Below are 27,638 nucleotides of genomic sequence, written 5' to 3' on the forward strand. Positions count from 1 at the left end.
ATTCACTTCAGAAATATTTGTGAAGATGGTCTGTAGTCAGTGTTCGGGACACAGAGATGACCAGCACATGGGTAAGTACCTCAAGAGACCCCCAGTAAAGAGAGAAGCACACAAATACGACAGCCTCCAGAGTGCACTGATTAGCCGCCTAGTCAATGCTTGCTCTGGTTCAGAGTCAGCCTCCACCTTGGATTCTCTCAGCCTTGGCTCCCATCCCAGCTGAGCCAGCATCTCTGCCCACTCTCTCCTATACCTGGCCCCTCCCTCTGGAGACCACCACTATTTCTAGGTATCACTTGTGATTCATCGTCTCTTCACCCAACACGCACTAAATAAACAAGCTCCAATCGCCCTGCCCTAGATAACTCACGGCAACAAGCCAAAAGGAGTTCCCAGTACTTGTGACTAGGGAGTCGCGCCAGAAACAACAAAACAAGTCAATATAATTCCTGTGATGAACTTAAAGTCAGGCAACGAATAGAGAGGAGAGAAGCCCAGTGGGGGGACTTCTAAGCAAAGAGCTGAGGAAGTGGAGAACGGGTTGTGCTAGTGTCTAGGGGTCCTGAGTCAGGCAGAGAACTTAGCAAGTGCTCTCAAGTGCAGTAAGATGGAAGATCGCAAGGGAACTCCTAGTGTAGCAGTTTGAATTTGAGGCTCCCTCTATAGTCTCTGGCATTTAAACAACTTGGTTCCCAGTTGGTGCTGCTCTTTGGGGAGTTTTAGGTGTGCACTAGAGGTGGGCTTTGAGATTAACAGCCTCACACTGCTTGCAGTAAAGGAGGTGAGCTCTCAGCCTTCTGTGTGAGCTTCTCTGCCTGCTGCGCGCTGCCCTGATGTCGCTCATGCTGGACTCCTAGCCCCCTGGAACTGGGAGCCCAAATAAACCCTTTCTTCTACGAGTTGCCTTGGCATGCATTCAGGACAACAGAAAAGCAACCAATACACTGAGTGAGGTCACTCATTTTGGCTGTGAGGGGAAGAAATTCGTGGACTAGTGGTAGGAATCCACGACGGAGAGGAAGGGGCCAACAGCAGGGGCAGTGAGAAGTGATTCAGTTAGAGATGGTGGGCATCATGCCAGAAGATGACAAGATGAAGAACAGTTGGACTGGCTCACGTTTAGACCAAGAAGGGACAGCTGACATCAAACCCGTCTTCTGACAAGTCTCTCTGTCTCAGTTCAGTTTGCTAGCAGAAAGCCCACTCCTCACCGCCGCGCCTGGGGCTGATGGAGATTGCACCGAGAAGCAAAGAAAGATGATGTGGCTGATTTTTTTTTTATTAAATTTCATAAGTGAGTTATTAAATCACCACAGAAACAAAAGTAGAGGTATCATTATGTTATAAAATAATTCATCCATGGAGGTCAGCCAAGGAGCAGCTATATCCACCCACTCCGTGGATCTGATAGCTACCAAGGACTCAGGGCAAAGATTGATGGTCCCATCCCACAAGTGGGTCAGAGAGGCCCCATGGAATGCATGTTCCTCCTGGTGTTGGGAAGAGAAGGGCCTGTGAATAGTGCCACAGAGATGACCACTGGGACAGAAAACCAGATGGTGTTCAACACTGGAGTTCCATTTCCAGAAGAAACCAAACCAAATCCGAGTAGTCCCATTTGCATATGCTCCCGGGAGAGCTGCACGCAGAAAAATGGCCAAAGTTGTCACCAGACAGGACACTTGGACTAAGTTTTAAATTGATGCTGTGGCCAGGTTTCCCCATCTATAACAGTAGTGCCACTAAATACCTTTCCTTCTCCCCTTGCTGGAAAACAGAGGTCCTAATGCTGTCCAAGATGTTCATGTAATGCTTGGCAGAGACCCAGCAATGCTAATTCAATTGTTGCCTCCATACTGGGTTGGTGCTGAGTTGTATGGGGTCAAATGCAATTGCTCTGTGCTGCGTGAGAGACACGATCTCACTGTCAAAGCACTTTCTAGCCATTCTAACAGGGATACCCACCAGCACCATTTCCAGTTAACACTGCAGTATACAGCGAGGGAAAGAGCCAGGGCAAAGCTAGCTCTATTAGCAAATGGTGCAGTTACATATTCAGGAAGTCAGCTATATCCACCAAGTATTAGATTTAGCCATTTAATTTAACAGTGCATTTGGGGGAAAGATCAACATAAAATACATGATATATTTCTTATTAATTGCATTTGTTCTTTGACAATTTCAAGCATGTATATAATATACTCCAATACTTTCACCTCCCACCTCTCTGATCTCCCTCCCACCCCTGTGAGCCCCCTTTCTTCCCTACAAGTCTCTTTCCTGCATTTTTGTCTGCTTGTTTTGTTTTGTGACCCACTTGAGTTTAACCAGGGCTGTCCCCTGTGACTACAGGTTTGGAGATGTCCAGTGTAGCTTGACTGGCTCACCTCTAGGTAGCAGCTGAGGATGGTAATTTGGTTCTGAAAAACTCCCCTTCTTCCAAAATCTGTCAGCAGACAATAGTTCAGCAGCAAAGGGCAGGAGCCCTGAGCTCCTCCCACATCTGTGACTGACTGCTGACCGTCCCAGTGTCAGTAACTGCTGTGAGTTCATGCATACAATGGCCGCACAGTGTGCAGAGGACAGCGTTTCACAGCCTTTCTCCCTGTCTTCAACCTCTTGCAGACTTTCCGCCCCTCTGCTATGATGGTTCCTGAGCCTTAGGGAGAATAGTATAAAGGTCTTACTTAGGGCTCAGCTCTCAACTGTCACTTACCGCCTGGCATCTTGGACAGCATGAGCCCCTGCATTCACCACCATCCTCCAGCTGAGGTCCAGCCACATGGAGCCGAACACAGGGAGCAGAACTGTATTCTTATATATTAGCAACAATGGTTGGATAAGGAAAATATTTTCAAAGACATTCATAATAACATCAAAGAACATCTATAAGTAAGTCTACCACAAGATGTGCAAGGCTGTGTAGTAAGATCTTCAAAACATTGCTAAAAGAAAAAAAAAATATATATATATATATTATAACTTAATGTACTTGGATTGTTGGTGCCCCTAAATCTGCAGTTGGGGTAACCAATATCAAAATCATAGCACTTTTTTAAACTTTGAGAAGATGACTTTAAATTTTATATGGAAGCAAAAAAGAATGAACCAAGAACATTTGAAGAAGACCAAACTTGGAATGGCTGTCTTGTCAGTTTTCAAAATGCCACAACCAATTTCAAAGCAACAGGAATCTGCAGAACGAAGCATCAGAGCAAAATAAGACACATAGACTCCAGAAAAGAGGCAGGCCTCAGATACTGTCTCATGTGGCTTATGACCACTCAGTGGGGAGTAAGGGGGACCCTGCAACCAACAATGGCAGACACTGGCTATCTGGTGAGGTGTGTGCCTCCAATCCCAGAACTCCCAAGTCAGAAGAGTTTCAAGGCCATGCTCGGTTACACAGAAAGTTCCGGGACAGCCTAAGATACAGAAGGGAAAAGAATATGAAATACTAAAGCTAGAAGATTGTAAGTCCCAGGTCAGCTTGAGTAGGGACAGAAATCCTGCCTAAAACCAAACCAAAACAAAACAAAAAGAAAATCATGCTGAAATACATGAACAATGAACAAGACACAAGACACTTACAATAGTAACTCAATATGCCAAATATAATTACTTAACTCCACAACTAAGGGTGTGAAATATTTAATTTATTGTGCTAGATGTAGAATAATGGTCATAAATAAAAAAAAAAGATGACTTTCAAATTTCAATACATCCCCAAACAATACTATATGCTTATTAGATTTCAAGGATTAAAGCAAGGTAGACATCCGAATCATTGGAAAAATGAATTATAATAAATAAAAACAGCACAATAAATTCCAAATGAGTCTTTGAGAACATGGGCAATAGGAAAACCTGTCCCTGCCCAAAAGGTACAGAGCTGACACCATTGACTGACACCCTCCCATCCCCAAACCCTTACCCCACCCCCACTTCCACCCCCCATTCCACCCCACATCCTCACTGCCTTTAAAATGTTCACTGGGCCCTTTGCCTTTCTGGAGTTGGAGGGCCAGGTGGGTGCTGCCTTGGGAGCTAACCTGGCTGGATGTCCTGAGGTGGGTGGCGACTGCAAAGGAGTGTGATCTCATTGTTCCCCTCCTATGTAGGATAACCAAAAAAACAAACAAACAAAACAAAAAAACAAAAAACCTAAAAGAAAAGGAAAGGAGGATTCAGGAAGACACATATGGGGCAAGCATGTAAAAGCTTTAAGAGTGTAGCTAGGGCTTAACGTGCCAGGGTGGGTTGGTACCTATGTAGGTCTGCCCTCTTCACTGAGGAGAAGGAGAGGGGAGAATGGAGGGAGGAGGGTGTGAGGGTGAGACTGTGAGGAGGGTGGGGCTGCAGTCAGGATGCAAAGTGAATAAATACGTTAATTAATGGAGAAAAGAAAGAATGTAGCTGGGTGCAACTTGACGTGCCAGGGTGGGTTGGTACCCATGGGAGGGGGGAATGGAGAGAGGGGTTGTGAGGGTGGGACTGAGAGAAAAGGAGGGAGGGGGCTTCCATCAGGATGTAAAGTGATTAAATAAACGAATGAAAAGGGGGGACCCAGGTTTGTCTCCCAGCATCCACACAGAGGCTCGCAATGCCTCCCCCTATGGGGGTTGCAACACACAGCAATGCTGCTCAGGGCACACCACGGCCTCCAAGTCAAGGCCACTCTCACCAAGTAGAGCGATTGTCTAAGTCACTAGCAGGGCACAGAGGTGTTATGAAGAAGACAGGGCTTAGAGCTGAGCACATGGCTGTGAGGGCTGTGAGTGCTCATCGAGGGCCTCGGAGGTAGACAGAGACAGCAGCTCCGGGTAGTGGAGACCCCGAGAGCGGCAGGCCTTCACGGGGATGGTAAACACACCAGGAGCCAGAAGACCTTGACCTGCCAGGTGGGGAGGAAACGTGAGCAAAAACTAAATGGAGACTTTATTGGGTGTTGGGCCTTACAAACTGTTTTGGTTTGAGATTTAGTCATAAATTAATCCTACACATAAGTGCTCCCAAGGAGGGAACCCAGGAAAAATATTTCAATTTTAAGGCTTGAAATAAATCTCACAGTTTCCATGGCTTAATGGAGGCCTCCCTCAGACTGGCACTCTCTCCCTCTCTTCTTTCCACTTCCCCCCAGTCTTCTCTCCCCCCCCCCCAACCCCTCTCCCTCCGCCTCTCCTCTCCACCTCTCTTTTCCCATCTCTGTTCCTTTTCCTTTTCTGTCTCTTCTCTTCCTTCACCTTCTGTGTCCTCTCCACCTCGCTAACACCTTCCGCCCTTTCTTCTCTCCTCTCTCCATCTCTCTCTCATCCCCTCAGCCTGAGGACAGGACCCTTCCAGGGGTCACCACCAAGGGGGAGGATAAGCTCTGCCTGACTTGTTGTCTTTGCTGAGCACTGGTCCCCACCCAGATCTCCAAGGACAGAGCTGCCAGGACAGACACAGGCCGTATGTACATTTTAAAGGTAACATGAAGGAGAAGTTAGGACTATCCAAAGACTGTGTGGGGACACCCTCCCCATCGAGAGCACCAGGCACAGCAGCCATGTGGCTTCTTAGCCCTGACAGAACAGAGAAGTGGGGTTGAGCTCAGAGACCTGACACAGTTGAAGCAGGAGAATCTAATGAGTGGCGCGGGCCTTGGCTAGGGTGGGGCTGGGGAAGGTGGCACTCTATTTTGACCCACAATGGAGAAACTGTAGTGACTGGAAGTCATATCCCATGGGCACCACAGTCATGTTATGCTAAGAGGCCTAGAAAGCTTTCCCCCTCACAAAACAGGGGCTGCTAGATTCCAGGCTTTATCCTTCCTCTGGCCGTTGTCTTTCCCAGGGAGCAAGGCATCCACAGGATCAAGGGAATGCCCCTAAGTGAGTCCTGGCCTGGTCTCCTGGAGTTCGGACTACATCTTGTAAAACCAGACAGCCCAGATTCCATGTAAAAAGTCTGCCTGTTTGATAACCACGAGGAACTCCCAGGTCTCTCTCTTCCAAGGGAAGGCCGGAACACAGGATCTGTGGAAGATGAGACCAGCTAGGGCATAAAGACATAAGGTCCCATGTGTGTATTTAAGTCTATGAGGTGGAATCCAGCTGGAGGAATGCAGGGGGCTGTGGCAGCTCTCCCAGAGCTTCTCTGCCTGTGACTGAGGAACACCACCTGCCCCTAGTGATCATTCTAGAGTGTAGTTGTCAAGGATAGAGAACAGGGCACTTTGACTTCATGATTTGTTGGCTTCTCAGGGCATTTTTTCCCCCCAGAGACAGGGTTTCTCTGTGTAGCCTTGACTGTCCTGGACTCACTTTGTAGACCAGGCTGGCCTCGAACTCACAGCGATCCACCTGCCTCTGCCTCCCGAGTGCTGGGATTAAAGGCATGTGCCACCACCGCCCAACCTCCGAGCTTTTTAAATACTTAGACATGAGGCAAGCCAGCCTCTCTGTGCTCTGTGTTGTGACCAAGGTTGGGGCAGGTCCACCTCAAACTGAGTACCACCTTTGTGTAGACCTTGATCCTTGCTCAGGGTGACAGACGGAAAGAAAGCAGATTATTCAAGGTAAGTCTGTGGGTGGCCAGAGTAGATATAAATCTGCAGGTGTCATTGTGTGCCCTTGATTGGTGTCCAGGACTCTTGTGTCCCTCTCCACTCCTCAAGGTCCCTCCTCTTCCTCCTGCTTTCCTTCCTCCCTGTCCTCTTTCTCCTCCTCCCTTTTCTCCTTTCTCTTCATCTTTCATCTTCATACCCCTTCTCTTATCCCTCTTTCCTTCCTCACCTACACTTTGACTGTCCACCCCTACCTCTTCATAAGCCATGCTCTCTCCATCTTCCCTGCCATGGTTGCCTTCCTTCAGAGTTCCTTTCCAGAACTCAGCTCCTCTCTGCAAACACGCAGTTTCTTAGATGTCCTATCTCATGCTGCCTCTGCCCTACTGGGTTGAGCCTGCTTGATAAATGAGCAAACAGAGGAATAAGTGGTAGCCGGACACACACACACACACACACACACACACACTCACACACACATACACACACACACACATACACACTCACACACACACACACACTCTCGCACACACTTAAACACATACACACACGCACACACACTCTAACATACATACACACTCACACACACATACACACACTTTCACACACACACACACACACACACACACACACACACACACACACACGGACTGGAAATGGGAGATGGGAGACTCATGTTGAAGATTCAATTTGGCTTTAGTTTTTTCCCGTCTCAACTCTTATCTTTAAAAGGGCCAAAACGTTTGAGTGTGCTTCCGAGACAGTGGGTGAGATTGTGGGGGTAATTTTGGCCCTCTTCCGCACCACCCTCAAGTGAAGCAGTTGAAACAAGGGGTTTAAAAAAGTGGCAAATACTAGAATGTAAACCAACCTCCTACAGTCTAAGAATGGTGCCAAACGATGTGTATGTGTTATAAAGTCCAGCCAGCCACACCGGTACCTCAGAGCATGGGATCCGGTTCCAAATGCACAAGAAGTGGAGATCCATGCAAGGAGACTCAGATACCAAGGGGATCTCTATTGGTTGCTGGAAGCTGACTATGCCTGAAATCCATCAATTACCCTCCAAACTTACAGACACAGCAAGAGCCCAGGTTCTTTCACAGGCATAAGCTGGTTCTTGTTGACATCTCCCAACCCATCTACACCAGACATCAATCGCTCTGTGAAAACGGACAGTACCTGTTAGGCTAATTTGTGGCCATGTCATATTATAGCCAGACAGTGTATCTTAATTACTCTGTCACCATTCCCAGAATCCTCTCCTCCATAGGGTAGAAACCATTTACATCCAGTTGTAGAAATGTATGAAACAGGCAAAAGGAGAGAGACAGCAATGCAAAGGACCTAAGAAGACATAGGAGACAGGTCCCCTCTGTGGTGACTAGCATGACAATTAGCTGTGGGCAGTTTGCTGGCCTGAGCCTACACCAAAGTCTAGAAAATTCCTCCCAACCTTCCTCCTCACGGCCCTTCATTTGAAGGCCAGATTTGCCTGTTGGATGGTGTCTTTTCTTCTCATTTCTCATACTCCCCTACACTTACTTTTTATTTATTTATTTTTAATTTAGGGATTTTTTTTTTTTTTTAGAAAAGGCCTCCTGTAGCCCAGGCTGGCCTCAGAGTTTCTATGTAGTCCAGGATGACCCTGAACTATTGATCTTTCTTCCTTTATCTCCCAAGCGATGGAGGATGGCAGGCCTGTGCCAATACGCTGGCATCTCCATTTGCTCTCTCACAAGTGCTTTCCCTATTAGTTTCATCTTGGCCTCTGTCTCTCAGAGGACTTGGGACAACAATGACTGTTCAGTCACTGCCTTTTCCTCCTGACCCCACTTCACTCATGAGTCAAGATGCATGTTTTCATGACAACACAAAAATGAATGAAATGAACATATGTTAAACACATTTGTTTACTGCGACACTGACCGTTCTTTATTGACACGCTCCAGCCACAAGAGTGTTCCTCAGAGACAAAAGGAAAGAGAGAACGTCCTGTGAGAATAACTCATGGGCTGGAGACATACAGCTCAGTAATGGAGCACTTGCCTTGCATACCCAGGCCCTTGGGGCCATCCCATTGGCTGAGTTCTCACCCAAGCTAAGGAGGATGCCCACAGGCCTGGTGTCTCTTCACCCCAAGGAGGACAGCCTCCAGCCTAAGCCAAAAGTGCTTCTAGTTCACGTGACTGAAAGAAAGCTCTGATGTCCTCGACTGTGCATCATGGGGCCCTCCCACATCATGAAGGTAACATCTCAACCCGGATTTAATATCCCAAAAGCTCAGCTGTGTCCAAGTTAGAGCTTGCTTCCAAACAATTCTTCTCAGGTCCCAGTTAGGAGAATGCATATTTGCCTTTTAGCTGGTGCCAAGCAAATTGGCCCTGGACCAGCCCCTTTAACCTTTGACACGCATTTCCTCATCTGTCAGTGTCTTTATAGACCATATCTAGAAGGACTTTGAAGACACAAATTGTTTACTGAAAATAAAGTGGCCTATTGTTGTTGCTGTTGCCACATACAATACAAGAATAAAATAGGACAGAGTGACGCTGAGGGATCCTTGGCTAGATTCTGGCAGATCTCCAGTTTCCTCTCAGTATGTCTGAATGCAAAGTATTTATTTATAGTGACTTCAGATGTATTACTTCCTGACTCTCGAATTTGTGAGAGATTCTCAGAAAGAAAAAAAAACTCTTTGCAAATACGGTGTCCAGGTGACTTTTCTGTTGCTGTGGCGGAGTCCTGGCCAAAGCCAACTTTAGGAGGAAAGGGTTTACCTCAGTTTACCACTTAGAGATCATCACAAAGGGAACCCAGGGCAGGAACACCCAGCAGAAACCTGGAGGAACTGAGACAGAGATCATGGAGGAATGATGACTGATGGCTTGCTCCTTATGGATTGCTCACCTACCATTTTTATACAACCCAGGACCTCCTGTCCTTTGCATCTTTCTTCAGGACCTCAGCCACTCTTCTGTGTCCTACTCAGCAGCCTTGCTACTGACTTTAGCTCCTGCTCAGAACGCTCACACCCCCATCCCAGCGCTAGAAGTTTATGAAGGACCACTAAGCTGCACAGAGCCCTTCTGTGAATTTTGCCTTGGGGGTGGGGGTGGGAGTGGCTCATGCTAAGTAGGGCCTGGGACCCTCTGCGAGCCTTTGCCAATTCAGTGCCAGCCCCTGGCATGAAGGGATGGCTCTTACTCAGGCTAGCTGCCACCTTTCTTAGAATCTGAGAATCAGGCTAAATGGCTGCAGAAATCTTACAAACATAGTGACATGCAGCCCAGAAGACTGGGAATTCCCACTGTCTTCTGGGAAACTGAGTACCCCAAACCATAGAGCAAAGAAACCACAGACCCTCTTAACTACATGCGCAAGGAGGAGGAGGAGGTGCACCGGAACGTTGTAGGGAATCTGGGAGGAGGAGACAGGGTTGGGGAGGGATTCTGCAGCATTTCCATGGGGGTCCAGGGTTGCTCTGCCCCAGGCCTAAGGTTCCCCCTTACTAGGGACAGAAAACACCATTGGCCAGTGTGTGCCCTAAGCAGGACAAGGCATGGATGGCCCCAGTCTCAGGCCTCCTGCTCCAGGGCACATTGCTATGCCCAGAACAGATTCTCTGGGGGAGGAGGGAGAAGGTCAACAGAACGCCTGGCCTCTTCTCTAGATGGACACATTTCCTGAGACTGTCATGGAGGCCTCATGAGAGGACAGCACAGGGGTGCCCTTCCCTGGCTTCTCTGCTAGGGGAGCAGCTGCTTTGGGGGTGGAATGTGGCAGCCCTCAATTGTCCCTGCCTGTGATGGGCCCAGGGTGAAGATTCAGAAGGGTCCTTTAGGCAAGGCCAGGCTGTGTGCAGATGGCTGTCCATCTTACTTTAGTTGCCCCTGCCCTCGTGCCCTCTTAATCCTCAGCCTTGCCAACCTTGCGTTCTTCTCTGCCCACCTATAGCTCAGTTCTCACCGCAGCAGGGGCCAGTGCAGGCGCCGAGGTAAGATTCAGAGCAACAGGTTGTTTTCTGAATGCCATAGAGACGTCACGCAATTTGCTGGTTCATGTGGGTCCCCTATTGTAACCATAGGAACTAAGAATAACTTGGGAACAGGATACCTGGGGGACAGCAAGAGGAGTAACATAGTGGCTTTTATAAGGCATGAGTGCAAAGCACATGGGTTGTAGAGATAAATAAATCCAGTTTCAAAACCAGCACACAGGGTCTGGCTTTAGTAGAGTCATTTAATCTCTCAGTCTCAACTTCCTCATCTGAAAAATGGGAACCCTACTGTAAGTTTAAAGGACCAGAAGTGGGTCTATAAAGAGGGTGTTGGACAAACACTAGCCATTACCTTTTTTTTGGAGGGGGGAGGTTACATTGGTTCACCGTCTCAGGAAGATACATGTCTGTCATGGTGGGGCAGCACGGTGGCTGGAATAGCTCCATCTGTGCTAGTCATGAACTGTGTTGAGGCTTCCTCACACCTTGACAGACCAAGAAGCAAGAAGTTTGGACTAGAAGCAGGAACTGATTATCACCTACGAGGCCCAGAGACCTCACGAATAGGCTGGTGATGTGGGCCAGACAGTGAGAGCAGACCATGGAGTAGTGACCATATTGTTGAGAACCTGACTTTCAGTGTTTCTGAGGAGAAGAGACAATGGAGAAAATGTCACCTCTCATTCTCAAACAGACCCTTGAAGGGAAGTTAGGCAGGAGCAGCCTAGGGAGTTTGCTGAACAAACCATGTGTGATGTCTGAGGTTGGCGCACATCCTATCACCCAGCTGGGGAGGTGAGCAGTGTGACTCCATCCAGTACAGATGCAGACAGGAGACGGGACAGGCCGCTGCCCACACAGCTGCTGCCTGAGTCTAGATCTGCTTCTTCCCCAGTCAATGTCCCAAGATCAATTTCCCTTCGCTTTGTCCCTCAAAGCCAAGCCCAGCTGTTTCTGGTCTTCACTCCAGCTGGTCCAGTCCAGTTAACAGGACAACTCACACCCTGCCCCTTCCTCTTGTGCGTCTGGAAAGATTCCCAGCAGGGACCATGTCACTGGTCAATGTCAGGATATCCCTTCCTTCCAGTTAAAAAGGAACACGCTGTCTGGGAATTCCCACGGTGCGTAGCCTCCTGTTTATCTGGGTGCAGCCTTGTCCCAGCAGATGGAAAAGAGCCACCACCCAGTCCCTCTTGCATGGCAGTGTGCTTCCTGCCAGCCTCAAGCCTTGCTGCAGAGTGGACTTTCCTCTAAGGGTGAAGGTTGGCACACAAGCCTTAGGCTTCTGAGAAAAGGCAGTCCTAGGGAAGTGCAGCAGGGAAGTGGGAGCAGGGACAGACCCGCTGGAAGGGCCTTGCTAGAACTCACAGCAGACTGTCCAGAGGAAACTGGCCCACTCTCCCTGGCTCTGTGGAGGGCAGAACCCTGAGCAGCTGACATTGAGCAGATCTGGCTGAGGCAAGGATGTGTAGGCCTGGGGTCTCCTGTGTGCATGTGTCTGGGTACCGTCCTGGGGAAGCGCCATGTCACCAGACAGGCTCTCAGCGTTTAAAGACACACCATTTCCAGGTTGCTCTCTCCGCTTCTTGCTTGTGGTTCAGTTTCCTGGTCCTGCTCTAGCATGCCTGCCGCTCACTGCCTCTGCTCCAGCACCATGGGTTCTTATCCCTTGGGAAGCAGAATCCAAAATAAAGTCTCACTTCCTTTGGTCTCGGTGTGTTAGCCCATCAACAGAAAGGTAACTAATACAGCCGGGGCAGTTGGAGCCGCTAGAAGGGAACGGACTACTGGTGTTTGCTAAATGCACACAGAGCCAAATTGCCTTCTAAATATTTATCCTCATAGTCATATATATAATTTCCTGTCAGCCTGGGCCAGCGAAGCTTCTGTTCGCAGTGGGGCCGTTAATGCAGAGTCCTTAGTGCTTAGCCCTAGAGAAGCCGGCTAGCTCACTCCCTCCAAGCTCTGGGGGAGGGGGGGGGTCGGTCATGGAAAAGTGGGGAGAAAGACTGTGAAAGCTGGAGTATGGAGAGGAGTGCTGCCAAGTGTTGGCTTCTGGGAATGACCCACTCGGCTGTCACAGGCACGAATACACAGCACAAGTGCAAAGCCTGTCAAACAGCAACCAACTAAAACGATGACGACGATGATGGCCAACAACAACAGCAACAACAACAGCAACGGCAACTACAACAGCAACTACAAGGCTTGGGAGCAGGAAGGAGACTGGCTGGAAGGAAGGAGGCCATGGAGAGCAGAAGGGGGGAAGGGAGGGAAGGTAGTGGGAGGCGTGAATACGTTGTGAGCAGAAGTTCCCGGAACGAAATCTTGCCTTCTCTGGAACCTTCTGTGAGGCTGACTTAACAGTGCCTCAGCTGAGAGGCTGGGCTGTTGCAGCAGAGTCTATTTACAGTATTTCTTGTGCTGTCTTTAGCCTCAGAAATCATCGTTCCTCAGCCACGTCTGTATCAGATCTAAAATCCTGTGGCTGACAGGATTTATTAACTCAACAGGACTCTAGTTTAGCCAAGCAAAAAGCCAGGAGTCGTTAGGCAGCACCTGAGGCCTGCGGGACAGGCTTCAACTCACCTACTTAATGTCTCCACCAACATATTTGAAAAACGCTTTGATTTGTGACTGACTGTCCGTGCTCTCTTTCTCTCAGAAACTCAACCTATTTACCATGTTGGAATTTGGGGTAACCTGTGTTTAGGCATGCTCGCATTTGGTTCCAGAATGAACTCTTGTCCCCTTTGAAGTGAGGTGTATGTATGTGAATAACGTGTACATAATCACTAAAAACAAACAAAGCTAATTACAAATATATATGCATATGTATGTGCATTGTATATAATTGTCCTATTTTATAACTTCTTTTTTTCACTCAACAATGTTATAAATGTCTTTAAAGGCTATTTGTAGATATTTACATCACTCTTGTTACTGTGTATAGGATATTCCATAGTTTTACTTGACTAAGGCTTTATTAATAAACATGAATTGTTTCAGAGGTTACGACTGAACATTCCCACATTTAGCTCATTTGTGTCACCAATTATAGAGAAAAATTTTCTAGGAATGAGTCTTTTCTAGCACAGAATGAATATTCATAATGTCCCCAAAAACTGCCCTTTGAAAATGTTATTTTTATTTTATTTTTAGAACGGGTCTCATTATGCAGTTCTGGCTGGCCTGGGACTCACCATGTAGACTAGGCAGGCTAGCCTCGGACTCACGGAGATCCACCTGCCTCTGCCTCCCCAGTGCTGGGGTTAAAGGCGTGCGCAGTGTGCCTGGCTCTGTTATCATTCATCTTTACGCATCCCAACAGAGCCTCTGTCACCCTTCCAACATTGGTTGATATATGGGCTCAGACGACTTCAGCAATCTATTCTCTCATGCTTTGGTCCATTTACTTATTCATCCACTGTCACTTAGTGCACAGCTTATGGGGAGGACTGCTTCAATGTAAAGGAACATGCTTTTATAGAACCTAGAAATGTCACATCGAATACTCTACAGTCATAGTTTGGAGACTGTCTGTCAATGCAGCTTATTTGCTGTCAAATTCTTGGCGGTCTGATAGGTTAAAATTGGAAGCTCACGACTGGGGAGATGGCTCAGTGGGTAAAGTGTTTGCTGGGCAAGAGTAAGGACCTGGGTTTGAATCCCCGGAGCTCACATAAAAGCTGGATATGTGGCTTGAATGTCTAAAACCCAATGCAGGGAGATGGGATTGGATGCAGGAGACTTCCACACGTTTGCTGGCCAGCTAGCCTGCCATTCTCACTGGAAGAACAAGAGACCCTGCCTCAAACAAGGAAGAAAGCAAGGACTGATGCAGAAGATTGTCCTCTAACCTCTGTATGCTACCATGACACATGAACATCACCCCCGACACACACACACACACACACACACACACACACACACACACACACACACACACACACCATTAAAACAAATAAATAAAGAGCAGGTTCAGTGAGTAGATTATCTTTTTGCCCCCTCCTCCAGGTGAGTGTCTGTTTATACCACCTGCCTGATTTTTGGTTTCCCCACTTGGAACTGTGCAGTGGAGACACTGCCCTTTGTGATAGCTACTGTCTAGTTGTTTTCCTCCCAGATGCTCATTTGTACCTGATGCAGGTCTGTGTATTACTCCAGGCTCTTGGAAGAAAGGGGCCTTGTCTTGTTCTGGGCCCAGCATCCTGCCCTGCACAGGTCCTCAGCAATACCTGTAATAGAAACAAGGCAATTTACACATAGATGACAGACAAAGCAAGGGAAAGTCGGACTGCGTCAGCAAGAACGCAGAGGCAGGGGATTCTAGAATAAGTCAAATATTCTGAAAAACATCAGCTGTGCCTCTTCTCTCTCTCTCTCTCTCTCTCTCTCTCTCTCTCTCTCTCTCTCTCTCTCTCTCTCCCCAGAAACTCCTGTGGATCTCATCTTTTGCTTTTCAATTACCAAGTAGTAGGACTCTCCAAATGAACATGAAACAAACACTAGCTCTCAAAGAGTAGGAAATGAACGCTATGCCTAAGTACCCTCACATGTGGGATATAAGTAGAACAATACATAGATGGCTACTTTGAACATGAACCAGGTATGGACAAACAGGCTAGTGGAAAATGAATCAGAGGAGTGCTCACATGGAAAAAGACAGGGTATCAGGTCTGGAGAAAGAGTTCAGCTGTTGAGTGCACTTGCTGTTCTTGCTGAGGACTCAGGTTTAGCTGCCAGCACCCATAACCACCTGTAAACTCTCATTCTTACCTCTGAGGACACATTTGGTGCCCATACAGACATGCATATAAATGCTCAGACACATAAGTAAATCTTTTTTTTTTAAAAAAACCTGAGATATCAATGAATCCTACCATTTTAAAACATGATCCATTCCTGTTAGTTTCAAAATATGGGGAAAACTTTGTTGCTTTTAGTTTATGTGCATTAAGCTCTATTTCATAATTTACCATGAAAACAAATCTGCTCAGAATATTTCAACAACCCATCCGTTTATACCTTCATCCACTCACTCACTCATTCATGTAAAACTTGTCAGCCCACAGCTTACAATGAAGATTGCCTCAGCTCAACAGACTTTGCTCAAAAGAGAAGGCATATATAGATGACTTAAAAGGTAGACACAAAATGCAGTCATATTTTGTTTATAAAGCTGGGGTTTAGAATGTTTCTGTGGGTTCCTAGTGACTGACCACATTGATAGAACCTTTGCAGCAAAAGAAAACACATTTCATTTAAACACAGTTCTAGGCTAGGGGTGTGACTCAATGGTAGAAAGCTTGCATGGCAAGCACAGGACCCTGGGATTGATCTCAAGCACCACAGAGTAAAACACAAACCCTGTAGCATCAGTCACAGTGAGACATACTGGGCTAGAAAAACTTTCATTATCCAGTGAGTACATACACCAAAATATGCATGCATGCGTGTGTGCGTGTGTGCATACACATACACACTGCATAAAATGTTTGCAATGTGGATGCATACACAGGGGCTGACAGTGGATGGTCTGATCAGCTGGTTGCAGGTTATACTTTGGTAAATAAAACCCAATGATATGATAGGCATACCAACCAACAGGTGGGACAGTTAAGATTTACACAGTAGAATCTTACTTTCTGCACCGTGTTCAGTCCTTATGACCCGTGAAATGGGTGGTGTCTTGGTTTGCTTTCTGTTGCTGCTACAAACATTATGACCAAAAACAGGTAGAAAAGGTTTTATTTGGCTTATAAGTTATAATCCTCCATCAAAGAAAGCTGTCTCAGTCAGGGATTCTATTACTGTGCTAAAGCACCATGCTCAACAGAAACTTGGAGCAGAAAGGGGTTATTTGGTTTACATTTCCACATCATAGCCCATAACTGAAGGAAGTCAGGACAGGAACTCAAGCAGGGCAGGAACTTGGAGGCAGAAGTTGATGCAGAGGCCATGGAGGGGTGCTGCTCACTGGCTTGTTCCCCATGGCTTGCTCAGCCTGCTTTCTTACAGAACTGGGGACCTCCAGCCCAAGGGAGGCACTGTCCACAAGTGGCTGGGCCCTTTCCATCAATCATTAATTAAGAAAATGCCCTACAGATGGATCTCCTTTCCCCCCTTTCAAAACAGGGTTTCTATATGTGGCCTTAGCTGTCCTGGACTTGCTTTGTATTCCAGGTGGTCCTCGAACTCAAGAGATATCTGCCTGCCTCTGCCTTCCCAAGTGCTGGGATTACAGGTGTACACCACTGCACCCATCTTACAGTTGGATCTTATGGAGGCATTTTCTCAACTGAGGCTCTCTCCTTTCAGATAACTCTAGCTTGTGTCAAGTTGACAAATTTAGCCATCACAGAAGCTAAGGTAGGAACTCAAAGCAGGAATCTGGAAGCAGCGGCTGTAGGGGGTGCTGCTTACTGGCTTGCTCTCCATAGTTAGCTCAGCTTGCTTTCTTATAGAACCAGGACCATCTGGCCAGGAACGGAACAGCAATCAATCAGCAATCAAGGACCCCCTATGCCCAATGCTGTCAGGCCAATATTTGGGAGGTGATTCCTCAACTGATGTCTCTCAACCCAGGTTTGTCCTTGTTTGTATCAAGTTGGCAAACACTACGATGACATGTGTCCTTAGCTTACAGATGTGTCGTCCTTACATATGGGGAAGCTGAGGCAGGGGAAAATGGCTGGCCTTGTGCAATATAGGTCATTAATCTTCAAAGTTCCAGATCCATAGGTTATGGTTCTGTGGCTGCACACAGGAGCAAAATTCTTAAGATGATTTGAAGTTTGAAATGGAACATTTTTCAAGTTTCTCATTTCAGCTTATCGATTGATTCCTTGAAACGGGACTCACTACCTATGTTGCACAAGGTTGGCCTTCAATTCCTGAGCTCAAGGGCTCCTCCCCATCACCAGCCTTCTGAGAAGGGGGAAGTGCAGGTGGACACCATCACGCCTCACGTCCACCCCACCTTCAGGCACAGTTTCTTGTCCCCCAAACCTTTCTTCTTGGAAGGAAGGCATCTGAAGGCAGCAGTTCTTTGTCACGGGTAGCCCTGCCTTCAGGCCCCAATGAGGTAGACTTTCTGTCAAGTTCTGTCACTAGCATAGCAGTAAGTAAAGCCCATGCCTGCTGTCTAGGAGGCAGTCAAGTGATGGAGAAACACATCTGGCCAGACAATGGAGAACTCCAGTGTCCTGGGAAGGAATGGGTAGGTCACATCCTCCCACTTTGAATCAAGAGGAGATGGAGTGGCCTCCTATCTGCCTCCAGGATGGATAAACCCCAATAGCCTGATTTTCCCAAGCCTCCGACAGGGTATGAAACCAATGTACAAAGAACACAGCCTTCTCTCCACCTTGAAGCAGAATTCCCTTTGTTGCTCATTAGTGCCCAGGCTCCTTTGGAGGAAAGAAGTCCAAGTTGGAATTTGGGAAGGGATTATGTAACATCTCAGAATTATTCAGTATGCTTCCATCCCCTGCTGGCATAAATGATTAACAACTACATATTCCATAGCAATGATGGCTCTCAGCCTTCCTAATGTTGCAACCCTTTTAATACAGTTCCTCGTGTTGTAGTGACCCCCAACCATAAAATTATTTTCATTGTTACTCTACAACTGTAATTTTGCTACTGCTATGAATAATAATATAAATATCTGCTATACAATCCCAAAGGGATCACGACTCACAGGTTGAGAACCTCTGCTCTAAAGGCGAGACCTGTCTAAGGTCTAGAAAACACCAAACATTGCAAACTAGTTGACAGCATATCACCTGGTCACCAGGGACTAGCTTAGTCCACAAAGCCTTACCTCAGACCTCTTCGCAAAAATAAACTCAGCTGGAGAAAGAAAAGGAAGAAGGGAGGGAGGGAGGGAGGGAGGGAAAGACAGACAGAGAGACAGAGAGACAGAGAGAGACAGAGACAGAGAGAGAAGCTTGTCTATATTCCAAGAATTCAGTAAAGTAAGCTGGTTGGTGCCAGCACAGAGAACAGAAACCACCCTGCAGATCTGGGTGCTTCCCAGGTGGGTGATGGTGCCACAAGGAACAGAGTGGCCATGTCTAAGGCTATTTGAACACCCATGCACAGTCATTTTTCTCAGCCTGCATTGAAGCCATTACTGAGAGAAAACCCTAGCAGACCAGTTTTTAATGAGATTTTTAACAACCATGTCACACTGCAAAAGCAGGATTACAGGTTTTTCGGTTTTGTTCTTAATTCTATCCATTTTCCCTCTGTAATCTTGTTTAGATTATTGACTTATTTAGTAAATACTTTCTCCTTTAACTATGTAATTAGCCCCAGGTCCTAGGTTGAATTCTAAGCATGGCAAAACGAAACAACAAAACAAAGCAAAGCAAAACACAGCACACAAAAATGGCTAATTGACACATAAAACGTGAGCAAATTTTACTTTGCGACTTTGCCTCAAATTACAAGTTTATGAGAATCTTATTTGGCTCCAAAGACAAATATTTCTTGTGGGAAAACCTGCCTTCTGCTTTTTAGGAAGGCAGGGATTCCGTCACAGGTGCATACAAACCTTGAGGCTATTGAGCCAATATCTAAATTTAGCTTCTAGTTGCTTCTAGAACTCAGAGTCTAAGTCTTATTTCAGTACAAGGTGGAATGAGTGAAGAGATGCGCATCATCTGAGGGGTCTGAGGGAAGGGTGGAGGCCCCGACTGCTTGTCATGAGTTCCCACAGTATTACCAGGGCACACTGCAGGTAAAGCTGTTTGGACCACTGACTTAGTGCACATCTGATCTGGGAAGAACCCTTTCTGGGACAACGGCTTCTGGAATGTCACTGTCTTATCCCGTGCACCGGTCTATGAGCTACAACACCACCTCTACTTCTCAATGCTAGCTGGCAGCTGCACTGTCCACTTTATGTCCAACAGACAGCTTAGGCTGGCAAGAGGACCTGTTGGCCCTGGTTACTCTGCACTGGTCCAGGCCATGTACCCTTTTCTTTAGGAAGCTAACACAAAGAAAAACATCTTCTTTTTCTTTCCTTACAAAATAAACAATAATGGCAGTTAAAATATTATTTTAACAACAGGCAGAAGACTCTACTGGTCCACCAAACTACTTTCCCAGGATATGCAGTGCAAAAGTAGCAATATAAAGCCAAACATCAATAAAGATGGCTTACAGAAAATGCCTTTTAAAACCAACTGGAGATATATTAAATACCAGCAAACATCTGGAAAGATAATGCATATGAGCATTTAGACACAATAGCATCTTTTGCATTTTAAAATAAAAATCTCTTGGTTTCAGCAAATTCTTACTTCTTGCTATACTTCAATTTTATGAAAAATAAAATGAGTTCTTTCCTTTGAAAAAATATACAGACCTGATTTCCCCCTAAAATGACTCTCCTTGTTAATATATGAAGAGATACAGCTGTTTTGGAGTCATCAGTCTTTTTTTTTTTTTTTTTTTTTTTCCATTCAGAAACTATCCTAATTGCTGGTGGTGAGATGGTTTCCAGGTGAGGCAAAGAGAACCAGGCACATTTCCTAAACTGCTGTAGATCACATCTGTAAAAGTGCTCTACATACGGAGCCTGCAAATGCTTTTAAATTTAGAACAACTGAGGCTGGAGTATAGATTACTGAAATTAAATTTTCATAACAGTTTAGCATTATCTCTGAAGAATATTGTTCTAGAAAGAAGCACGTCTATAGCAATTACAGACCAGAAATGAACACACGCAGATGAAGCTGTGAGATTATTTCAAACAATAACCTCTTCCTTGTGAAAACTGTCTTCTCCTTGGCCAAGTCTACTTCTCAGTCAAACAGGGATTTAAAAAACTGTCTTGCAAGGGAGGTGAGCAGGACCCAACTTGGCAACAGGGACTGGCTATCAAAGACAAGTTCTGTGGGAGTAAGAGACATACACAAAGCCACATTACCAAGCCCCTCCATGTTGAAAGCATTTCACGGGGCACTGGGCTCTGCTCCGTCTGTAAGGTCTTCGCTGCTTTAGGTGTCACCTTTAGGAGGACAATGTGGGAAATGTCCCTCGAAATAGGACCAGAAGTCGTGATGCTTTTCTGCATCGTAGTGAAGAATTAAAACTAAATATTTTTTAAAGCTTTGGATTTCCAGTGGCAAAATTATTATAAACTAATAAAATAAAAGGCTAACATCCAATCCAACCCGACTAACCAGCCAACCAGTCAACTCTCCTATGAAGCTCAGGGAGTTCAAAGCTCAAGTCTGCCCTTAAGTAATTGTGAAAGGGCTCACAGCCAGCAAGGTCTGGGGCAATTAAGCAGACGTGGGGAGGGACAAAGGCCACTGGAGGCTCCTTACCAGGAGAGCTGGCAGAATACAACATGGGGGCCTGGTGGAACACACACACGTGCTTTGAGACCCTGCATTTTCATTAGCCAAACAGGTAGTTACACATTTCAGAGGAAAACCAAAGACTCGCCACAACATTGAGTCCTGCCTTTTGAGGGCTCCCATCTCCCCCAGGTCACCTTACCTAAGGACTAACTGCAGTGGGGGTTGGGCAGATTCCATTTGAAACTGCAGCTCAGCAGCAGACCTGTGCCAGAGGCTGCTTTCCCTAGGGTTGGCTTTAATGCTGAGCCCAACAGTGTTTCTATCTGTAAGCCAGGCAGCTGGAGCACCACCCAGTCTCCCGGGGCCCAGGCTTCCTCAAGGTGGTGTCAGCAGTCTATTCTGGGTCTTACACTTGGAGCTTACCCAAGGAAGATCGTAACTGCCCCATGTGATAAACAGAACAACTGAGCGAGCAGAGCCGGCTCTTGGGAGGATATAGGGACTATTGGAGCATCTGGAGATGCTAGAAGTGTTTGCAATGTTTCAGAGACTTGGAAGAAGCCCAGCTGAGTAACAGACTGGCTCAAGAGAGGAGGACATGTTTGGTCGCTTGTCAAGGAAAAGTTGAGAAGATGTGCTTTGATGGAGAAGAGTGAGATTTGATGACTCATAAGACCCCCTTCATCTCTTGATGTCCGTCCCCCCACCCCCCGGCAGATCCTAGGATTATAGAAATCTATTTTGGAAAACTATTCTTAGAAAATAACCACTAAGACTTTTCAAAGGAAACTTTTCTATTTAGGACTATTCCTACTAGATTCTTCAGAGGGACAAATTAGCAGGGTAGCTCCAGAAGGCGGGCTTTCTATTAGTGAGCTGGAATGTCAGATGTCATGGTGTGCTGGAGCTGTCATCTCAAGTACGACCCAGAACACACGTACTCACAGCTTCCACCAGACTGATCTGACCCATGGCATGGTGTCATCAAAGATGCTTCCCAAAGGCTTAGCATTCCCACCTGCTAACTGCATGGTGACGCTCTCCTAACATGGAACATGGGTGACAGAAACCTTAGGAACATGGCCTCTCAGGCTCAGAAATGGAGGCAACACTCCATAAACAAGATCCTTTACTCTGAAGGCTTCAGAAGGTCAGGACACGACCTGGGTCCATCTTTGTCACCATGTAGTGCTACATGGATGATCACAGCTCTTCACACTTCTCTTTCTGTGGTACTAACACACCAATCACCTGGCACAAGGCGATGCCCATGACTTCTAGCCTAGGAGGTGTAATACCAACTGCACATCTGGCTGATGTGGAAAGATACCTATTTGGATATAAATGTGCCATAGGCTTCATGTGGGGAACTCAGAAAGACAAGTGGAATGCACTATCAAGGTGCTTGGCATTAATTTCTCATTAACAGACATCTTAATGATGCCTAGTTCCTGGTTTCTGACTGAAAGTCTCTCTCTCTCTCTCTCAGATTTATTTATTTATTTACTATGTATACAGTGTTTCCCCTACATGTCAGAAGAGGGCACTAGACCTCAGGATAAATGGTTATGGGCCACCATGTGGTTGCTGGGAATTGAACTCAGGACCTTTGGAAGAACGGCCAGTGCTCTTAACCTCTGAGCCATCTCTCCAGCCCCTGAAAGTGTCTCTCTTAATGTGAGTCCTAGTGTCTATGCTGAGCAATGAGAAGATTTGATTACCATCAGCCAATGCACCAAAATGAAGATGCCAGGCAACTGTCTAAGAGAACAAAGCCTTCTGGGTAACTTGTACTGTTCATGTGACAGAGGTTAAGGCAGAGCTGGATAGGATGGTACAAGAACTACTTTTTGAAATTAACAAAAAATCTAGTAACCTGAAAATCCGATAACCTTAACACACTAGATCTGTGAGCTTGTTCACCATTCAGAGAGAATATGAAAATGTTTTGGACTGCAAACGCGGTGACACATGAGGCATGCCTGATGCTAGCCTCCCTGTGTAGGCTCCCAGATCTCACTCCTAACTCAGAAGAATGACAGAGGCAGAGTCTCTGAATGCAATGCTGGATTTATTATAGTGTTTTTATTAACAGACTTTTGCCAGACAGTTCTGAGTGTGTTGGTACAGCAGGCACATTGGCTTCAAGGGTTGGCATCTGGCAGTCTGCAGACCCGCACTTCAGTCTCACGATGCTTCTACAACTCTGTGGACTGTTTGGGCAGGACCTGCAGCCAGCCTCCCCTATTAAATGGCTGAGTATAAGTTTTGGTTCATTAGGATTTAAATGTTCTGAATTCACAATTTCGTCAGTCCGCAGAAGGCTTGGCTCCGCCTTCTCTGCCCTGTCAGTCTGGTTTGGTAAACTAGAGGCCTTGGTTTCAGTCCCTTCACTGGCCTCTGTGTCCCCTGCGTCTCTACTTTTGCAGAGTCCCCTTTGGTTATTCTCAGGATTGCAACAAGCTCTTTGGAAACACTCAGTGCTCCTGCCGGCAGACGGTGATGGCCCTGCTGTCCTGGGAAGATGCTCATCCACTTTCTGCAGACTGTGCATGCTGCTGTGGCTGAGGTTTTCTTGGGCCTGAATGTGCTGCACTGGGTGGAGAAAACAATTCCTAGGCAGAGAGTTCTGCATCCCTGGTGGCAACATGTGCTGAATGGGATGCAGAAGGCGCTCAGCAGCCTGGTGTGTGGCCATCAGGGGCCCCACTACATTCTGAATCTGGACAAAGCTGCCAGCAGTGGGAGCACACTTGTGACATAGGGAGTCACCCATCTGCTGACAAGAGTGCGGGCCATATTTTAAATGTGTGTAGGCATTTGGGCAGCTACATCTCGGACTGAGAGAGAAGTGGCACATGGTGTCCTGCTCCAGACAGGGCTGTAACAAGGCTGAGCCTGGCTCACTTCTGGGGCTTTGGGTGAGTTCACTGCTGTAGGCTGCAGGCACAGGCATTCTTAAGTTCTTTGCTTGTCCATTGAAAAACTCAGAGCAGATGTGTGGCTCTTCGTAAGTGTTCTTCACTGAGGCAGTACAGCCATGAGATGCCAGGGGCTGTAACTCGTAAAACTCATGTTCCAGTTCCGATTTTTGGTTCCTAGCATCTACACGGTAAGCACTTGCATTGTGTGTTTTGCTTGGTCCCCTGTCACTAGGACTTGCGGACAAGGTGTGGGAAAAGGCACGACACTGGAGCTTTTTAGGTAAAGGAATCTGGCCGCAGGTGCCTTGTGGCCCAAGGCATCGACACATGCACTGGAAAAAGAAGGTGGCGAAGGCCCAGCTGATGCACATGACGAGCATCATGAAGGTGCCCAGCTGGGTGTAGGCCAGCACCGTGGAGGGCATCATCATGGCACCGGCTACAAAGGTGGTTAGTGCAGCCATGGCGATGGCAGAGCCCATACGGCTCAGAGAGAAGATGACCTTGCCTTCTCGGTCGGGATCTGGAGCCAAGCGATACGCCACCCCATAGTGCACAGCAAAGTCTACAGACAAGCCAACTGCAACCGAGATGGTGACAGACTCCAACACGTTCAGCTCCCAGCCCAACAGCACAAGGGACCCAACTGTGACAAATATGGTCCCAGCTATGGAAATGATGGCATAAAGGCTTATGATGACATTCCATGTGGTCAGCAGCATCACACTAAAGGCAACAGCCACCGAGAGCCCCATGGCAATGAGGGTGCCGTCGGAAAGGCTGTCCTGCAGGTCATAGAACTCTAGGTTGCTGACAAACCAGCCGTGGCTGAGGCCCTCGGGCGCTGAACTCAGCTCACTGGAAATCCAGGAGTCCACCTCCTTATAGAACTGCTGCATCTTCTCGTAAGCCAGTGTGAAGAGGAAGGTACTCTGGAACTCCAGCACCACGGCCCTGATGGTGTCGTTGATGTCAAACCTTGGCCCGGGGGTCTTGTTGTTCAGATGGTACCCGGTACTCCTGTCCAGCTCCATGATGGCCTTCTTGATGCACAGCTCAAAAACCTCTTGCTTATAGGGGAAGCTGCAGTGGCTGCAGCACGGGTACAGGGCAGGCTCGTCGCAGTCCTGGTTTTCCATCCACTGTTTGAAGGTCTCAATGAAACAGCTGGTGAAGTCCTGCTGGTCGGTCTGGTAGAAGAAGGTTTGGTTCCTCAGTTTTTGACAGAAGTGCAAAATCCAGGCCTGGGAGGCTGGACTAGCGATGTTAAACGTGCTATCCAGTGTCAGCTTCCCTTTGCTCTTGGGGTTCAGAGGGTCACCGCTGTCTTCTGGGGACACGCCCCAGATCACTGTGATGGGCATATGGAGCTCCTCTCCATGGTGAACCCGCTCAAACATGAACAGCTTCTTGAACTCGGCATCGTAGCGCTCAAAAGGATGAGAGGACCGGAACACCTGGAACTCGGACAACTCCAACGACGGCAGCTTCATCTTTGGGTTTACGCACACGATGTAGGCCCCACCCACAGTCAGGGCAAGGAACCAGATGAGCCAAAGGTAGCGAAACTTGATGACGATGCATGGCAACACCTTTTCAAAAAAGATCCGCGATGCCTCGGATACAGTGAAGAGCGCCTTGCGGCACTTCTGACAGACCACTGCCCAGCAGCTCTTGTCATAGGCTTGGGGCTGGGGCTTTCTGAAGCAGGTGAACAGATTGAGCAGGTACCGCTCGTGCAGAACAATGACAGCCGGAAGCCAGGTGACCATCAAGACATAATTCACCAGGATAGCAGTCCCTGCATACACCCCAAAGCATCTGATTGCCGTAATGTTGCTGACGTAGTTGGCGTAAAAGGCAGCGGCAGTGGTGAAGCTGGTGACAAACATGGAGAGGGCAGCATGCTGCAAGGTGATGCTCACCGCTTCTGACGTCTCTGCACGGGGCGTGTCGAATTTGGTGTAGTTCCAGACATCACACAGGACAAAGGCATCGTCTGCACCGATGCCAACCAGGATGATGAGTGCGGTGAGGTTCATAAAAGGAAAGAATTCAAAGTTAAACACAACTCGGTAGAGGAAGTAGGAGACAATCAAGGAGCTGATGATGGCGAACATGGTCATCAGGGTGATGAACATGGACTTGGTGTAGAGGCACATGATGAGAAGGACGATGACAATGGCTATGGCGGGATACACAGTATCCATGAGGAGGTAGTCCTGAAACAAGCTGTGCTTGATGCCAAACTCGATCCCAGTGACAGTGGTGATGCCATCCGAAGAGTTCCAGTTTTCAAAGTTGTCCAGGTAGATGTTCATCATACTTTCCCCTTTCTCGGTTGGGGAGAAGAGCATGCTGTACTTTAAAGCGGGCACAGCGTAGTCAGCTGTCTTTGGGGCCATGAAGTCCTTGTCTACCAAGTAGTGGAGAATCTGGTACACGGCGTTGTACTTGGTACACTTGCGTGGCACATTGGTGCACTTGAGCTGGTCCTTCCTTCTGGCCGCCTTGTCCCAGCAGTCTGGCCCCAGGGTGCCGTTTTGGTAGTGCTTGGCACAGGTCCGAAGCAGCTTCAGCGTGTGGGAGACATCTCGCTCGACAATTTTCTGGCAGGATGACCTGTTATTCAGAATGGCGATGTAATTCCCCAGGGTCCAGCTGGGGCAGCAGGAGACGGCAGTGGTCCTCTGGCAGAGGTCGCTGAACTGGGGATGGGATCTGATCTGCAGAGACAGACACGCAGAAGGACTGGAGTTTAAACAGGCTCTCCTCAGGGCAGGTCACTTCTGCCTCTAGGGACACGGAAGGCACAGAAGCTAAGCAATCCCCTTTCACAGTATGCGCTGGTGTGTATACAGGTAAGCACTCTATCCAAGATACTACACATTTCAGCTATTGTACAGGTTGCTAGATTCTGAGCAGCAAACTCCTGTTTGGGAATGGATAGAGGTGTAATGCCATGCCAACCAGTATGAGTCTGGTTTAAGAAGGGGGATAAAATCAACACCTACTTAGTAAACAGGTCTTTCCATAGTCCCTGCATAAGTAACGAAGTGGCCAAGCTGTAGAGTCTATGCACTCACAGGAGCACAGAAACGACTGTCCAATTGCTGTTTTTCTTAAAATTCTGGCTCTTGGCCCAAAAGTTTTGGTGACGAAACCCCCAATAAACACAATTAAAAGCAAAGATGCTGGTCCTAAAAGTATTCCTATGGCTGGAATATGTTCCCCAAAGTCACACCTTGCAATCTGATTCTCAGTGTGATAGCGCCGGCAGGCAGGGCCTTCTGGGAGGTATCAGGATCAGTGCCTTTATAATTGTGGCTGAAGGGAGCTGGCTGGCACTGTTTGATGCCACATCATGGTGCAGAGACGGCACCACCTTAGAAGACACCCTGAATCTACAGACCTCTTGAATTTAAAACTTACCAGTTTCTAGAACTGTAAGAAATAAATCAGTTGTTTATAAATTATCTAGACTAAAGGACTTTGTTACTGCAGTCTGAACAGACCAGGACAGAACACTATTTGACAAATCAAAAAGTGTCTGGATTCATGAAAAATTTACACTAAAACTGTTTTCTGAAATAAGGTGAGAAGGGTCAATACTTTAAGATTAATACATTTTATAACTGATTTTAAATGAGCATAAGTTAATGAAGAAATGAGTAAAAAAGTAGAATTTTAGTTCTTCTACATCCTTGGGCTTATCAGGTTGGCTAAAACCTTTTTTGGGAAACTTCTGTCCATTGATAAATGGGAGCTGGTGCACTTAGGAACTGTGGCAACTCTGGGCCTCTGGGTTGGTATGGCAGTGTTTCATTTAGCATGCTGCCCCT

The 27,638-nt window shown here is 47.1% G+C and overlaps 1 protein-coding gene across 3 annotated transcripts in view; it reads right to left on the minus strand.

Annotated features, from left to right (window-relative positions):
- Positions 1-22,907: 22,907 nt before the first annotated feature.
- Disp1 (dispatched RND transporter family member 1) overlaps positions 22,908-27,638 on the minus strand; it is a 145,805-nt gene continuing 141,074 nt past the window's right edge. For all 3 annotated transcript variants that reach the window (XM_051148062.1, XM_051148063.1, XM_051148061.1), the window contains one exon: positions 22,908-26,522. In XM_051148062.1, coding sequence (XP_051004019.1) covers positions 22,947-26,522 — 3,576 coding nt within the window. In that variant the 3' untranslated portion in view covers positions 22,908-22,946. The remainder of the gene's footprint in view (positions 26,523-27,638) is intronic.

This window comes from Acomys russatus, chromosome 6 (genome assembly GCF_903995435.1).
Source record: "Acomys russatus chromosome 6, mAcoRus1.1, whole genome shotgun sequence".
Taxonomy (NCBI): Eukaryota; Metazoa; Chordata; class Mammalia; order Rodentia; family Muridae; genus Acomys; species Acomys russatus.